Raw genomic sequence first — 16,648 nt, forward strand, 5'->3', positions numbered from 1 at the left:
AAATCTCCAGACTTAGGAATTCTGCTTTTGGAGACAGAAGTATGTTTAAAGACTTTCTTCTTGAGAAAAAGACCACACAAAAACCCCAAATGAGTCTGAGTTGATATAAAGTTGGAATAATTTTTTTCTTTTCTAATGGGTGAGACATTTTGGTCTTTTTCCTAACCAGCCTAACTTTCTTATTTTATTTAGGTGTTGGAAAAGGCAATGGAAGTGATTTAAAAATACAGATAATAATGGAGAAAAAGGTTGTCTTTTTCTGTTCTTCTTCCAAAAACTGTAAGGTAAGAGAAGATAAGTGAGCTGAAAATCCAGGTGTTTTTCTTAAAATTCACGTCAAAAATCATGTTGACCTCCCTACACCATTGCTTACACGTTTCTGCTGTAAGTCAGAGCCTAAAGTAAATTCCTTGTTCTGAAGAGTTGTTTTCAGGGCATTTTCTAGAAAACAGTTCCAGTTTGGATTGTTTGTTTTGCCTTTTCACTCTTGCACAACTCTCACAAATCCATCAGTTTTAAACTCATATCTGGTCTTTTTTCTCCATATTTCTTCTTTGTCATCTAACACAGCTTCCTAAATTTCAGTAAGCATGAACAACACCTAGGAAATTGTAAAGGGCACATTTTTAAAAAAAATTTTATTGGTGAAACACCAAGAGGTACAGTTGTAGACTTACAAATTTTTGTGCTTGGGTTTCAGTTATACAATGATCAAGTACCCATCCCTCCACCAGTGCCCATCCTCCACCACCACGGGTCCCAGCATCCCTACCCCCCCATTCCCCCCCATACCATCCTGCCCTTTTGTTCTCTATCTCCTTTTGGATGCTGTGGTTCGCAAAAGAGGCATTGAATGGCAATCATGTTCGGTCTATAGTCTACTTTCCGCATGCTTCTCCCATCTTGGGCGAATCCTCCTAACACCCTTTATTTGGTGCTCCCTTCTCTATCTGAGCTGCCTTTTCCCCTAGCATGTGTGGCTGACCTCCAAGCCATGGAGTGAACTTCCTGGTACTTATCTCGGATATTCTTGGGTATTTAGTCTCCTATTTTGTTACTTTATGTTCCTCAGATGAATGCAATCTTTCTATGTCTGTCCCTCTCTTTCTGACTCATTTCGATTAACATGATACTTTCCATGTAGTATCACTTGTATGTAAATTTCATGACTTCATCTTTTCTAACTGCTACATAGTATTCCATTGTGTAGATCTACCAAAGTTTCTTTAACCAGTCGTCTGTTCTCAGGCACTCAGGTTTTTTCCAGATTCTGGCTATCATAAACAGTGCTGCAATGAACAAACAAGTGCAGATGTCACTTCGACTATACTTTTTTGCCTCTCTGGAATATATTCCCAGGAGTGGTATTGCTGGGTCAAATGGGAGCTCAATTTCTAATTTTTTGAGAATCGTCCATACTGTTTTCCAAAAGGGCAGAACCAGTCGGCATTCCCACCAGCAGTGAAGGAGAGTCCCTTTCTCGCCACATCCTCGAAGGGCAAATTTTTATGATGCACTCTCAAAAGCAGGAATGGAATCCAGGAATCTCCCAGAGTTCCAGACTTTCCAGAAAAGTTTTCAGCACCCTCTTCAGAAAAAAGGAAACCCATTCATGGTCCCTCCCCCTGGAAATTTCCTTCTTTAAGTAAGCAAATGGAAAGGGCCCCCAATTGGACAGAAGCTGCTGTTCCTCTCAGTGTTTCATCACCCACCCGGGGGATGGTGACACCCATTGGAGAAACCCAGCAGTGTCCTGAGTAATTCGAGCTCTGAGGCTCAGAGGGATTAAGTATGAGAAACTGCACTGGGGAGGAACTGTACCCAAAGCAGTGGGTCAGGTTGTCATGCTGTTTTTCTAGGTGAGCTATGATTGACCTGACTTACAGTAGTTTTGGGTGCACAGCGTAATGACTTGATCATTTTGGAGTATGTTATTGTATCCAGTAATACACTTCAAAATGATCACAAAAGTCTCGTTAGGATCTGTCAGCACAAAGTTTTTGCCTTGTGCTGAGAAAATTTTTGCAACTTTCAAATATGTAATGCAATATTAATGACTATAGTCACTATGAATGAGACCAGTTGTAGTTACCGAGAAGATCAGCTGAAGAACTTCACATCGGAACCCATGGCCTAGAATGGAACGAACAGGGTGAGAGACTGTCTGAGTTCATCATGTCGACCAAGACCATTCATGGTAACTCACAGTTCCAGAAGGCAGAATCTAAACGATGGACATGGGAGTCTCCCGGTGGACGATTCCACAACGAAATAGACCACATCATATTCAATCGACGGTTTTGCCTGACTGATGTCGCTGTTGTCCCAAAATTTCGAACGGGATCGGACCACCGTCTCCTTCGTGCAAAATTCTACTTCACAGAGCGGGGAGAAAGGGCTGCAAAGTTCAAAAAGAGAACTCCCAGAACGACCACCAACTGGGAACTCTTTGGTACTATTGCGGCAACATGGGAAGATGCCATTGTTGACAACATTGACGAGGAATACGATCGACTGGTTCAGCACCTCCATGAATGTGCGAGGAACGCCAAGAGAGAGATAGCCACAAAAAGTCGCCTATCTTCGAAAACTCTTGAGCTAATTCGCCAGCGTGGTTTGGCGCATGCCTCAGGCAACCGCAAGCTAACGTCCGAGCTTGCAAAGCAGTGCAGAGATGCGATCAAGGAAGACCTCAAAGAGAGAAGAGCAGAAGTACTGGTAGATGCGGCAGAAGCCGGGAAAAGTATTCGTAACGCCCGCCTGTCCTTCGCCAACTATAAGACCAAGATGACTGCCCTCCGACGTCCTGATGGATCCATCACATCCTCCAGAACGGCAATGGAGAAGATTATCCATGACTTCTACTCAAATCTCTTCGATAGCCATGTCCACTTGCCGACATACCAAATTCCACAGGATGGGTATGTCGTTCCCAACGTTCTCCCCTCCGAAATCCGACACGCCATTTCGTCGGTAAAGAAACAAACAGCACCCGGCCCAGACAAGGTCAGACCTGAACACCTGAAGAACCTGCCGTCAGTACTCATCAATACACTGGCTCGGCTCTTCACTCGCTACCTGTCTGAATGCAAGGTTCCATCTCAATGGAAAACCAGCAGGACCGTACTACTGTTCAAGAAGGGAGACATCCATGACATTGGCAACTATCGCCCGATCTGCCTATTGTCTGTCATCTACAAGTTGTTCACTCGAGTCATCCTGAATAGGATTGGCAGAACACTAGATGAAGGACAACCATGTGAGCAAGCAGGGTTCCGCAAAGGATTCAGCACCATCGACCATATCCACACGATAACCAAACTCATTGAGGTTTCTCGGGAGTTCAAGATGCCGCTCTGCTTAACGTTCATTGATTTAAAGAAGGCCTTTGATTCTGTTGAGACGGAAGCGGTCATTGAAGCCCTAGCCAATCAGGGCATACAAGCCCAATACATCAGGATCCTCCGTGAGCTGTATTGCGGATTCACTACCAGGATCTCACCATTCTACAAAGAAGTGATCGTTGATGTCAAGAGAGGGGTGCGGCAGGGTGATACCATTTCACCAAAACTCTTCAGTGCCACCCTCGAGAACATCATGCGACGACTGGAATGGGAAGGAATGGGAGTGAAGATAGATGGTCGGCAACTACACCACCTCCGCTTTGCTGATGACATTGTTTTAATAACACCAAACATCAGCCAAGCGGCACAAATGCTGGCCGACTTTGACCGTGAGTGTGGAAAGGTAGGACTACAGCTGAATCTTACGAAGACAATGTTTATGAGAAATAGCCTTGTTCCTGACTCCCCATTCGCTCTCAATGGAACGACCATCTCCGAATGCAACAGCTATGTGTACCTAGGTCGAGAGGTCAACATGACAAATGACCTGGCACCCGAGCTGCGCAGGAGGAAGAGAGCGGCTTGGAACGCCTTCAAGAACGTCGAAGAAATAGCTAAGAGGACGAAGAACCTCCGGCTCCGGGCACATCTCTTTGATTCCACTGTTCTTCCTGCATTAACATATGCCTCAGAGACCTGGGCCCTACGCAAACAAGATGAGAACGCCATTCAGGTCTCCCAAAGAAGAATAGAAAGAGCTATGCTTGGAATATCACGTTTCACTCAAATGAGAGAACGAATCCGGAGTTCTGACATCCGTCGACGATCAAGGATCAGGGACGCTGTCTCATTTGCCAAGGTGTCGAAAATCAGATGGGCTGGTCACGTAATGAGATTTAAAGACGACCGTTGGACTAGAGCTGTTACTGATTGGATTCCACGGGATGTCAAGAGACCGCGTGGCCGCCCACCTACCAGATGGTCAGACTTCTTTGTCAAGGTCATGAACGATCGGTTTGAGGCCCTCCATGTTCCTGGAGCGAAGAGATGCCATTGGGCTACACTAGCACGCGACAGGGACAAATGGAGACGTTACTGGCGCCCGCTCGAGCAAATCGACGACTAACGGGAAGTTAAGTGATTAAGTGATAGTCACTATACACTAACCCCCATGATTTAGTTATTTTATTTTTTTTTTCAGTTTTTTTAATTAGTGAATTACCATGAGGTACAGTTACATACTTAGAAACTTTCGTGCTTGCGTTTCAATCATATAATGATCGAGTACCCATCCCTCCACCAGTACCCATTCTCCACCACCAAAGATCCCAGTATCCCTTCCACTACCACTTCCCATTCCCCCTACCCTGCCTCTGTGGCAGGGCATCCCCTTCTGTTCTCTCTTTCCTTTTGGGTGTTGTGGTTTGCAATAGAGGTATTGAGTGGCCATCATGTTTGGTCTATAGTGTACATTCGGCACGCAACTCCCAACCCGAATTGGTCCTCCAAACACCCTTTATTTGGTGTTCCCTTCTCTATCTGAGCTGCCTTTGCCCCCAGGATGGGAGGCCAGCGTCCAAGCCGTGGAGCAAACCTCCTGGTCCTTATCTCTACTATTCTTTAATGTTAGTCTCCTCTTCTTTTACTTTATATTTCACGAATGAGTGCAGTCCTCCTATGTCTGTCCTTCTCTTTCTGACTCATTTCACTTGACATGATACTTTCCATGTTGATCCACTTATATGCAAATTTCATGACTTCATCTTTCCTAACAGCTGCATAGTATTCCATTGTGTAGACGTATCAAAGTTTCTTTAACCAGTCATCTGTTTTGGGGCATTCGGGTTTTTTTTTTTTTTGCAGATTTTGGCTATTATAAACAGTGCAGCAATGAACATACAAGTGCAGATGTCATTTCTATTATACTTTTTTCCACTCCGGGATATATTCCCAGAAGTGGTATTGCTGGGTCAAATGGGAGCTCAATTTCATAATATTTTGAGAATCATCCAGAATGTTTTCCAAAAGGGCTGAACCCAGTTGGCATTTTCACCAGCAGTGAAGGAAAGTTCCTTTCTCGCCACAAGCCGCAGACCAATGGAACAGGGTGGAATATCCTGACACACACCCTCAAATATATGATCATCTAATATTTAATATGGGAGCAAGAAATGTGAAGTGGATCAAGGAAAGCCTCTTTAACAAATGGTGCTAGCAAAATTGTACAGCTACATGCAAAAAAAATGGGCTCAGATATCTACCTAATGCCATGTACAAAAGTCAGATCAAAATAGTTTAAAGGCCTCAACATCATACCAGAATCCATAAGGTACATTGAAGACAATATTGGCAAAACCCTCCACAACATTGAAGCTAAAGGTACCTTCAAAGATGACATGCCACTGGCCAAGTAAGTGGAAACAGAGATAAACAAATGAGAATATATTAAACTAAGAAGCGTCTGCACCTCAACAGAAACAGTTACCAAAATACAAAGACAGTCTACAGAATGGGAAAGGATATTCACCCAATACCCATCTGATAATGGGTTGATATCAAGGATACACAAGGCACTGGTTGAACTCTACGAAAAGAAAATACCCAACCCCATCAGAAAATGGGGCGATGAAATGAACAGAAACTTTCTCAAAGAAGAGATCCTAATGACCAAAAGGCGTATGAAAAAAATGCTCTTCATCACTAATCATAAGAGAGATGCAGATCAAAACAACAATGAGTTATCATCTCACACCACAGAGACTGGCCCACATCCAAAAGAACAAAAGCAACCGGTGTTGGCGCGGATGATTTAGTTATTTTAAAACTCGTTTGTGGTTTGTATCTTTTTTACCATTTTCACCCATTTCATTCTCTCCTACACAGACACACACACACACACACACACACACACACACACACACACACCTCTAGCAAATACCACCTGTTTCTATATGGGAGCAAGAAATGTGAAGTGCGCTTGATTTAAAAACAACAGGGGCCAGAGCGATAGAACGATGGGTTGGGTGTTTACTGCATGCAGCTGACCCAGGTTCAATCCCCAGGATTCCATATGATTTCTGAACAGTTCCAGGAGTAATTCCTGAGTTCAGAGCCAGGAGTAACCTCTGAGCATTGCCAGGTGTGACCCTCCCCCCCAAAAAACCCCAGCCACCAACAAAAATTCTATATATTAAGTGAGATGTACTGCATTTGCCTTTTTCTTTTGACTTATTCCAAATGTCTTCAATGTCCATCTGTGTTGTCACAAATGGCAAGATTTCTTTTTTTTTTCTTTTCTTTGTTTTTTTGGTGTTTGGGTCACACCTGGCAATGCTCAGGGCTTACTCCTGACTCTGTACTCAGAAATCACTCCTGGCAGTGCTCAGGGGGACCATATGGAATGTTGGGGATCAAACCAGGTAGGCCACATGCCAGGTGCCTTACCTGCTGTGTCATTTCTCTGGCCCTCATTCATTTCTGTGACTGGATAATTTCTTATATTTTTGTATATACCATATTTCTCTATTTGTTCATCTATCCAGGGACAATTTGACTCTTTCTATATCTGGCAATATGTGGGACATGAGGTACTGGAGATAACTTAGGACACTATATCCCTGGTCCTATTTTTAATTTTTTTAGTGACCTTAATACCCTCTTCTTGTGCACCAATTTCCATTCCCACCAACAGTGCTCAAAGTCTCCCTGTTCCACATCCTTGCTAGCAGTTGAGTTTCTTACCTTTTTTATAGTTGGCATTCTAACAGGTGTGAAGCAGTAATTCTTTATGGACTTGATTTGCATTTTTCTCAGTGATGAGTGATGTTGAGCATAATTTCTCACACCTGTTGATATGTCTGCTTTGGGGAAAAAATGCCTCTTCTATTTTTGATAGGACTTTCTGGGGTGTTTGTTGTCATTGTTTTGTTCTTGCTATTGCACTGTGCATTGTTTTCTTAAATGTTCAAGAAACGTCCAAAACTACAAACCTTTTCTGAAGCCACAGGAAAACTTTCTTCATAGGTATAAGAAACATCCTCTCTTGGGGAGCCCAGGGTGAGTTCAGCAGCAGAAGTACCTGTTTGAGAGCAGAAAGCCTCAAGGTGAATCAACAGAGCTGCCCACATGTGCCAAGCGTGAACCATGCAGCCCTGCTACTCATGCCTGGAAACTGATGCCTGAGATTCTCATGCAGCTACCACTAAAGGATGCAACCCGGGAGCATCACACTTCAACAGGTGCAGCACCACCCTCTGACGAGCCCAGCATCTTAAGAGTGCAAGCCCCAAAGGGACCCAGCGCAGGGTGTGAGAAACACAACCAATATGCTGTCACAGCAGTCAAAGGATGAAGGGAAGGAGAATTCAAACAACAAATGAACAAAAAGCCCTCAGGATCTTGTCTTTACTTCTGCTATTACCTCTCCAACAATATTTATTCCTTTCCCCACTGTGGGTACTTACCCAGGCAGAATTCTAGAATTTCTGTACCTAGCGCCCTATGTGCACAAATTCTGGTTGCACTCACTCATTCCCCTGCCTTATACGGTGGTTGTTTTCCATTCATCCACTACAAACATATTTATGAATGTCTGCTGTGTGTTAGAGGTAGGACTTACATCCCTGCCAGTCTCTGCTCCAATGACTGGGCCACACTTGTCAATCCCAATTTCTCACACGGCTTTTACTGTGCAGCTTCAGAGCCACCAGCAGGAGCCTCTCATTCCAGCCTTCCAATTTTACTCCTCTGATTTGTGCTTTGCCATGGCCCTACCCCCTCTAAATCCAGTTCATGGTCATTATACCTTTTCCGTGTCTATTCATTATCTGTCATTTTTTCTGTTCCCATCACCACTGCCTAGTTTCCGACTTGCTTTGCTCACGCTCCCCACTTCTATGATGATTTGACCTTTCCTCTCCTCTTTTCCAGTGCACTATGTAGGATCCTGCAGTATACATCAGGAAGTGATCCTTTGGTTGTGGAAAGTTGTAGTGAGAACCATGTGTACACAGGGACAAAGCCAGTTCATCCCTTTGACTTTGTCCTTCCTAGATTCTATCTAGGAAGATTACATCTTCCTTTCCCCACTGTGTTGAAAAGATTCAGTTAGCTAATATGTGTGAATATAGTTGTAGTTTTGGGAACTATAAACCCCCAAATAAATGTTATATGTGCTGGTTATCAAGCCATCCCATGAACTACTGCCCTGTATTCTCCAACAGCTTTATTCTTCTTTCTTGAACTCTCAAGGCACTTCTCTGTAATGCCTCAGGTTATTTCCAGCAGTAACTTGGCTTTCAGACCCCATTTCAGGGAGCCAGAGCTATAGTACAGTGGGTAGGGTGTTGGCCTTGAGTACGGCCGACATAGGTTCGATCCCTGGCATCCCATATGGTTCCCCAAGCACCACCAGGAGTAACCCCTGAGAATCGCTGGATGGGAGCCCAAAAAAGTCAAAAAAAAAAAATTTAGAAATCCAGTCAGACCCCATTCCAAGAAGACTGGAACACAGCACGCTCAGGGCTCCTTTTTGGTTCTGCTGGTATCTCCTCCCTCCCTAATGCTGGTCTGAGTTCTTAGTTCAGTTGTACAAACCCTTCACTTCATTGTAACAAACCCTTCACTTCCCACCTCAGTGTCTGCTTCCTCAGTGAAGGTAAAGCTTTTTCATTCTCCACCCCTAGTCCTCCTCCACAGCACACAAGTGCACACTCGCTCTTTATCATACTGCTGGACACTTGTCATTCTCTCTGTTCCTGTGTGTACAACTCTCTGAGACATCAACCGAATCATCTCCTGTTCCTGCATTTATCACAGGGCCTCACACAGACCCTTCTCATCGTGGATGCTCCATTGTTCAAGGATGAATTAAGAACAAAGAGATACTCAGTCTAGCTGCAAAGTCATTCATTCCAGATAATCAGTCTGTCTTTGATCACCCCATTAGCATAGACAAGACCATGAACCAGGCTAGAATAGTTGATCAGTCATTCATTGATTTTTTAATATGAATGCAAACTTAAAAATTAAACTTCTTGATGTGTACCCATCACACGAAAACCAGGTGACACATTCAACAGTAATTTAAGCTTGAAGAGAATATTCGATACTTTGATTTTCAACAGTGTCCTCCCCTCAAACACATTAGCCTTTTAAAAGTACAACTGGGGCCACAGAAAGAAGACAGAGGTCAAGGTGCTTGTCTTGCATGTGGCCAGCCTTGGTTTGATCCTCAGCACCACACAGTGCCCTGAGTATTGCTGGATGTGGCCCAGTCCCTGTTCCAAAAAAACTTACACAGAAAAATCTCATCAAATAATAAAAAGGCCCTCCCGTTGATCGTCGATTTGCTCGAGCGGGCCCAGTAACGTCTCCATTGGAGACTTTGTTGTTACTGCGTCTGGCATATCGAATACTCTCGGCAGTTTGCCGGGCTCTCCGAGAGGGGCGGAGGAATCGAACTCGGGTCGGTCATGTTGGCCGCTTGTAAGGCGAATGCCTTACCGCTGTGGGCTAGGGTGATAGCACAGCGGTAGGGCGTTTGCCTTGCACGCAGCCAACATGGCCAACCCGAGTTCGATTCCTCCGCCCCTCTCGGAGAGCCTGGCAAGCTACCGAGAGTATCTCGCCTGCACGGCAGAGCATGCCAAACAGTAACAACAAAGTCTCCAATGGAGACGTTACTGGGCCCGCTCGAGCAAATACCACCAAATAATGATTAACATTTATTCACATGTTTAGTATAGGTAAGCTACGAGAACAAGAGCTCATCAGGAATATCGGAAGCCACGATAAGTAAACATGAACATCACTGTTACACTTAGCGTATTATCAACTTTCTGAACTCTTTGTGTTCACACACAGATATATCATGATGCTGAGGCAGACAAAGTAATAATTAAACTACAGAGCTGTCCACATCTGCAAGATGATGTGAAAGTGAAATTTCTCTCTTCTTCCGTGAGTAACCGAGAAACAAAAAACGGCAGTATGCTTGTCTAATCTTTGAATAATCCCAGTGTGCTGTTTCCTTTGCTAGAGTTCTCCACACTATACACGAGAGAAGATGCTGGTCCCAAATTGAGATGGAGAGAAAAAATAAGTCAAAAACAAGTCTAATTTTTTAATTAGAAAACACTGAAGTTTTGGAAATTTTGCTCAGTTTTCAGATTTGTTTTCTTTAGGGTTTTTTTTTTTTTGCTTAGTTTGGGAGGTTTTCATTTTTGTTTGTTTGGTTTTGTTCTATTTTACACATAGAGTAGCGATTGGAGACCCAAGCAGTGCCAGGGATAAGTCAGTGCCTCGTGCATACCAGACATGTGCTCTGCCAATTTGAGTTATCTCACCAGCCCTCATTTGGGTTTCTTTTCTGTGCACTTTGTGTGTTAATTTTTTAAAAAATTTTTGTTAGTGAAACACCATGAGGTTTGTAAGTATCAGTTGTATACTTACAAATTTTTGTGCTTGGGTTTCAGTTATACAATGATTGAGTACCCATCCCTCCACCAGTGCCCATTCTCCACCACCACTGATCCCAGTATCCCTCCCACTCCCCATCCTCCCCCCCATTCCACCCTGCCTCTGTGGCAGGGCATTCCCTTTTGTTCTCTCTCCTTTTGGGTGCTGTGGTTTGCAAAAGAGGCATTGAATAACAATCATGTTTGGGACCCATTTCTTACAAATTTTTGTGCTTGGGTTTCAGTTATACAATGATCGAGTACCCATCTCTCCACCAGTGCCCATTCTCCAACACCACTAATCCCAGTATCCCTACCACCCCCCAACCCTCCTTCCCACCCTGCCTCTGTGGCAGGGCATTCCCCTTTATTCTCTCTCTCCTTTTGGGTGCTGTGGTTTGCAAAAGAGGAATTGAGTGGCTATCATGTTCAGTCTATAGTCTACTTTCAGCATTCATCTCCCATCCTGGGAGAATCCTCCCAACACCCTTTATTTGGTGCTCTAATAAGGGAAAAAAAATTAAGCCCTTTGTAATGATTTGGTTTTGGTGTCAATTTTACTATGGAAAATAATCTTTTTATTTAAAAAATACATGTTTTTTCTCCCAGAATATTCCTACATACTATGATAAATGCGCATTTTTCTTCTGGTTCCATACATCTTTTATACAAAATAACAGGTATGTCTATGATGTAATTCAGTAAGAACAACTTAATCTTCAACATTTATCTAATATACAAATATTTTTCTTATTGCTATAAAATCAATTTATAGAAACAAACAAAAATATACTTCCGTTCCTTTACCTATCTTAATCTGGTTATTTAAAATATGGCTATTATTTCTTCAAAGATAAGATTTCCAGATTTATTTTTCTGTTTTTATTGAAGCAGCATGATTTACAATACTATTAACATGAGTTTCACACCTGCACCAGAATGTCAGCTCCCCTCTACTACCATCTCAGGGTCCCTTCCAACCACCTCACCTCCTCAGTTCTGAGGAAAATATGGTCATTGTTAAGACCCACTGTTGTATTATCCTTAAGGCCCATGGCATAGAAATACATCATAAGCTAAAATGTATTTAATAATCAGATTTTGAGTATTGTAATAAATTCATCTCATTGGCGTTTAATAAAAAATTGTTGTATACTTTGAGTATGACAAATCTTCATTATGTGTTTTTTTTTTCCTTTTGGGTCATACCCAGAGATGCACAGGGGTTACTTCTGGCTCTGCACTCAGGAATGACCCCTGGCAGTGCTCAGGGGACCATATGAGATGCTGGGAATCGAACCTGGGTCAAACTCAGGTTGGCCGCATGTAAGGCAAACGCCCTACCCACTGTGCTATCGCTCCATCCCCTATATGTTAATTTATTGGTGACCAAATGCTATGCCAAAGTAAGGCATCATCTAGGAAGTACAACTAATTAAAAAACCTAATAGCTCAGTGGTGGAGGGCTTGTTTTGCATGTATGAGACCCAGGATTGAGAGGATTGATCCCTAGCACCAAAAATAAGCAAATGCAGTTGACACACTCATCTCTAGGAAGCAATTATCAGATACACTAATTAACAAGTCACTTTTAAACAGCTAAAAAAAATCATACACAGACTAACATTTGAACAGGATTTCCTGATCACTAAATTAGGATACACTTTGGAATTATTAGACGCTTATGATTCTAGACCTGCTAGGTTCTATCTGGAAACTCGTTCCTGAGTCCCAACGTTGGCCATTTTAAAGGAGTATTTGTGAAACTGGAACGACAGTACACAGTCCTGGCTCTGTGCTCAGAAGTGACGCCTGGTATTGGTCAGGGGAACGTATGTAGTGCTGGGGCTTGAAACAGGTTGACAACATGCCTTGGCCCCTGTACTGTGTCCCCAGCCCTCTATTTCCTGTTCTAATCTCTATCTAAGCATCTCTATGTTCTGTGACATATAAAAATGCTTACCAACCTAGATGTCCCCAATTCTGTCACAGAAAGTGTCACAAGAACCAGCACCATGTTGTTACTGATGTTAGTTACTGGAGATGAAAATTCTTTGTGTCTCACTCGGGGAACTGGGAGAGTGAGTTAGCTCTTCAGGCTGAGAGTCTGCCAGGGGCTTCGATAACTAGGGCCATAAGTGATGCTTTAGAGCCCCACCAAGGCTGCCTCTTCCCCCCCCCCACCCCCGACGTTCCTCTTGACTCCAAAATAACACCTAATGATTTCTCTTTGTTCTGTTCTAGGCTTTATCTTTCAAGAAATGATTTGGACAATCCCCATAAACCAAAGACATGGAAAGTTTACCGACCAGAGTTTGCTGTTGAGGTCTACTTTGACAATCAGTCAGTTAAGGCATAGCTGAGTTAGTGTCGTTCCCTTGTAGGGTAGAATCATGTTCTTCCCCACCCTGCTCCTCATTTCTCCCTCCGAAACTGACTTCCTTCCTGACATACTTACATCTGTACATATGTTCTTGAGAAATCTGTTAAATATATACCAGGGAGATGTCAGTGATTTTTTTTTTAAGGAATACACATGAAAAGTTTCTGTCTGAGATTTGGATCACAAAACACAGGGGTATTAATGAACTTTGGAATAAAACTTTCATATGAAAAGAATTGAGATATCTGACCATTGGGCTTTCCCCCAGACATTACTTGTGTATTTTTGGAAAACCAAGTATTCCTGCTCTGTTTCACACCTGTGATTTCAGATTCCTTTTCTCTTTTCTTCTTCGTCTGACTCACAAACTGTTAACAAGCATCAGACTGGCTGCAGAGACCTAAGTTGTCAATTCAGAGAAAAATCTGTTCACATAAGCCGTCTCCCAGCACGTTCTTCCTTTCTGTCTGTACTTCCAGCACTGCAGAGAGAATATTCCCAGCTTCCTTTTGTATACGGACAGCTGTGAGGGAAGGTAATAGAATATCACGAAGGATTAAGAATCCAAATTGAGCTCCCAAATTTGCATTCTTAATCCTTCGTGTTTAGCGAGGTTCCGTTACCTTCCCTCACAGCTGTCCGTATACAAAAGGAAGCTGGGCATATTCTCTCTGCAATACTGGGACCCGTGGTGGTGGAAAATGGGCACTGGTGGAGGGATGGGTATTTGATCATTGTATAATTGAAACCCAAGTGCAAAAATTTGTGAATCTACAACTGTACCTCATGGTGTTTCACTAATAAAAATTTTTAAAAAATAAAATCTTTGAAATTAAAAAAAAAAGAATCCAGGTTGATTTCTGCCATTGTATAATGCTGTGATGAAGACAAAGGAAATATTTTCCTAGAGAATTGTAGAGTTACTATTTTATTTCAGAGGAAGAGAGCTTTGGGCCACATTCCCCTATGCTCAGGGCTAACTCTGTGCTCAGGGATGGCTCCTTGTGGGTGCTCAAGGCACCATGTATCAAACCAGGATCAGGAGCATGCAAGGCAAGCACCTTACCTCTGTGCTGTCTCTCAAGCTCCTTAAGTCTCAGATCTTAAGAAAGGTTTTGCAAGGTGAGCACGTTACGGCTGCACTATCAAGACACTATTTTTTGTTTCTTTTGGGCCACACCTAGCAATGGTAGTAGGGGATTACTTCTGGCTCAGCATTCAGGAATTACTCCTGGCAGTGCTTAGGTGACCATATGGGATGCTGGGGATTTACGGCGGTCAGGCATGAGCTAACACAAGCATCCTACCCCTTGTACTATCTCTCCAGTCCACCCAAGATACTATTTTGATTTCCATTTTTGTTTTTGTTTTTGGGCTAGACCTAGTGATGCTCAGGGTTACCCCCAGCTCTGCCCTCAGGAATTGCTTCTGGCAGTGCTCTGGTGGGGGAGGGGGGGCTGGAGTGATAGCACAGCAGTAAGGCGTTCGCCTTGCGCACAAGCCAGCCCGGCCAAGCCGGGTTTAATTCCTCCGCCCCTCTCGGAGAGTCCGGCAAGCTACTGAGAGTATCTCGCCCGCACGGCAAAACGTGGCAAGCTCCCCGTGATGTATTCAATATGCCAAACACAGTAACAACAGGTCTCAAAATGGAGACGTTACTGAGCCGGCTCGAGCAAATCGATGAACAACGGGAGGACAGTGCTCTGGGAACTGTTGGGGGTTGAACCCAGGTGGCCTCATGCAAGGTAAACACCCTGTCCACTGTACTATTGCTCTGGTCCCGCAAGACACTGTTTTAAAACTCACCTGCTCACAACCAACACTGCGAAGGAAAGTCCCTTTTCATTTTAAGTACAGGTGTGGTCCTGGCAGGGAGCCTGTCCTGCTGCTGTTTTAGTCACTTTACTGCCAGTGTATCTAAAGGCCATAATTGCCCTTGAAAGCTTAAGCTCTCTGAGCTTAACAGACATTATCCTCACTTAAGTGATTCTTCTTCTTACTGCCAAGACTATCAACTATTTAGCCCCAGTGGACCTCCTCAGGAAGTGAGCTGGCGGCTAAGAAGCCACTGTGACTCTGTTAAACCAGTGGACCCTTGTTCCCAGAAACCCTGCATGACAGAAAGCGCACTCTTCCAGTGGTGGCAAAGGCCTCTCCGATCCAACAGCTCTGCCTGAACCACCCCGGCTGGCAGCTCAGAATGGCTGCGGTGGCCTCAGCACATATTTTGAAGGGGGGGATGGAGCAAATTTTCTATTAGAGAAGAGCTGGTGGGCACCAGGGTGGCACAGAGGAACTCCTCAGCTTGGAGTTCCAAGCTGAGGTCATGAATGCTGAGAATGCTTGTGCAGCCCTGGAGGCGGCCTGGGTGCAGGTGACCTTTATTGGCCCTTCAAAAGACCCCACAGAAAGGGATCAGCTGCCAGGATAGAAGCTCCACTAAAGCGATTTTGTTTTCCTGACAAGCGCCTCAACTTCCCCAACCTGGCCTGCCTTGGCAGATCCCAGAGGAGTGCGCTTCTAAGTTCCACCACATTAGAACTCTGGTACGGCTCCTGGTGGTTATAGGCCCTGTGTCGTGGCAGAAGAGGCTGGTCTCATCAGCCTTAAGGCCCAGCAGCAATACCCTAGACTGGGTGGATTCAGTGGCGGCTTCAGTGAAGGGCCCCTGTGAAGAGCACGATTCTTTAACACTAGTCGCACCATGGAAAGCCCATTCTTGAAGCATCATGTCTGCGGGCTGGGGGACGGGCATCCTCCCAGGGGGCTGGACTGCCACTCTAAGCGAGACTCAGCCCAGCTCAGGGGTCAGGTCAGTGTACCAGGGCTGGGGGCCAGAAGTGCCACAGCCAGAGCCAGGGATGAAATTCGGGGCCCATCATGCCAGGGATGCACTGCAGTCTTCTGAGCTTTCTCCCCAGCACCAAGACTGCAGTGGGGTTCCCTTCTGATCCCCCAAAGTGCACTGAAACCTCAAGCATTTATAAGTTCCTGCCTTCTCCTGGGTTTGCTCACAATAAACAAAGAGCTTTTATTATTTGTGCCTGATTCAATCAGCTTAATCAATGGCTGAATAGTAGTATTCCTACATTTAAAATTTTTAAAAGTTTAAAAAAGAACTTTTATTGTTTTAGGGCCTAGAACCCAATGTGAATCACTCCTAAAACTCTTCTAGCAATTTTTATTATAACTTCATAATCCTGGTTTTCCTGAATAGAATATATTAACCTGAGATAAAAATAGCCAATACCTAAGAGCAAAAAAAAATTAATTTTAAACAGAATGGCATTTTGCCCAGTCACATCACATCCAGAACCTAGTAGAGAAAGAATTCTTGTGGGTCAATTTTCAGAACTGTAGTTATGTAGACAGAGAATGTGCCTTTGTGTCAATGTACCTAAAACGAAATGATTTTTTATATTAAAGACAAGAAAAATCAAAATTCCCCACAGCAGACCCTCCTG

At 43.9% G+C, this 16,648-nt stretch overlaps 1 protein-coding gene across 1 annotated transcript in view; it reads left to right on the forward strand.

Moving 5' to 3' along the window:
- The window catches only part of LOC130034763 (phosphatidylinositol 3,4,5-trisphosphate 3-phosphatase TPTE2-like), a 48,124-nt gene extending 34,964 nt beyond the window's left edge, over window positions 1-13,160 (forward strand). The window contains exons 14-17 of the mRNA XM_056126370.1: window positions 193-284; window positions 10,209-10,304; window positions 11,411-11,481; window positions 13,046-13,160. Of these exons, the coding sequence (XP_055982345.1) occupies window positions 193-284; window positions 10,209-10,304; window positions 11,411-11,481; window positions 13,046-13,160 (374 nt within the window). The remainder of the gene's footprint in view (window positions 1-192; window positions 285-10,208; window positions 10,305-11,410; window positions 11,482-13,045) is intronic.
- Window positions 13,161-16,648: the final 3,488 nt, after the last annotated feature.

Source organism: Sorex fumeus, unplaced genomic scaffold (genome assembly GCF_029834395.1).
Source record: "Sorex fumeus unplaced genomic scaffold, SorFum_2.1 ptg000061l, whole genome shotgun sequence".
Classification (NCBI taxonomy): Eukaryota; Metazoa; Chordata; class Mammalia; order Eulipotyphla; family Soricidae; genus Sorex; species Sorex fumeus.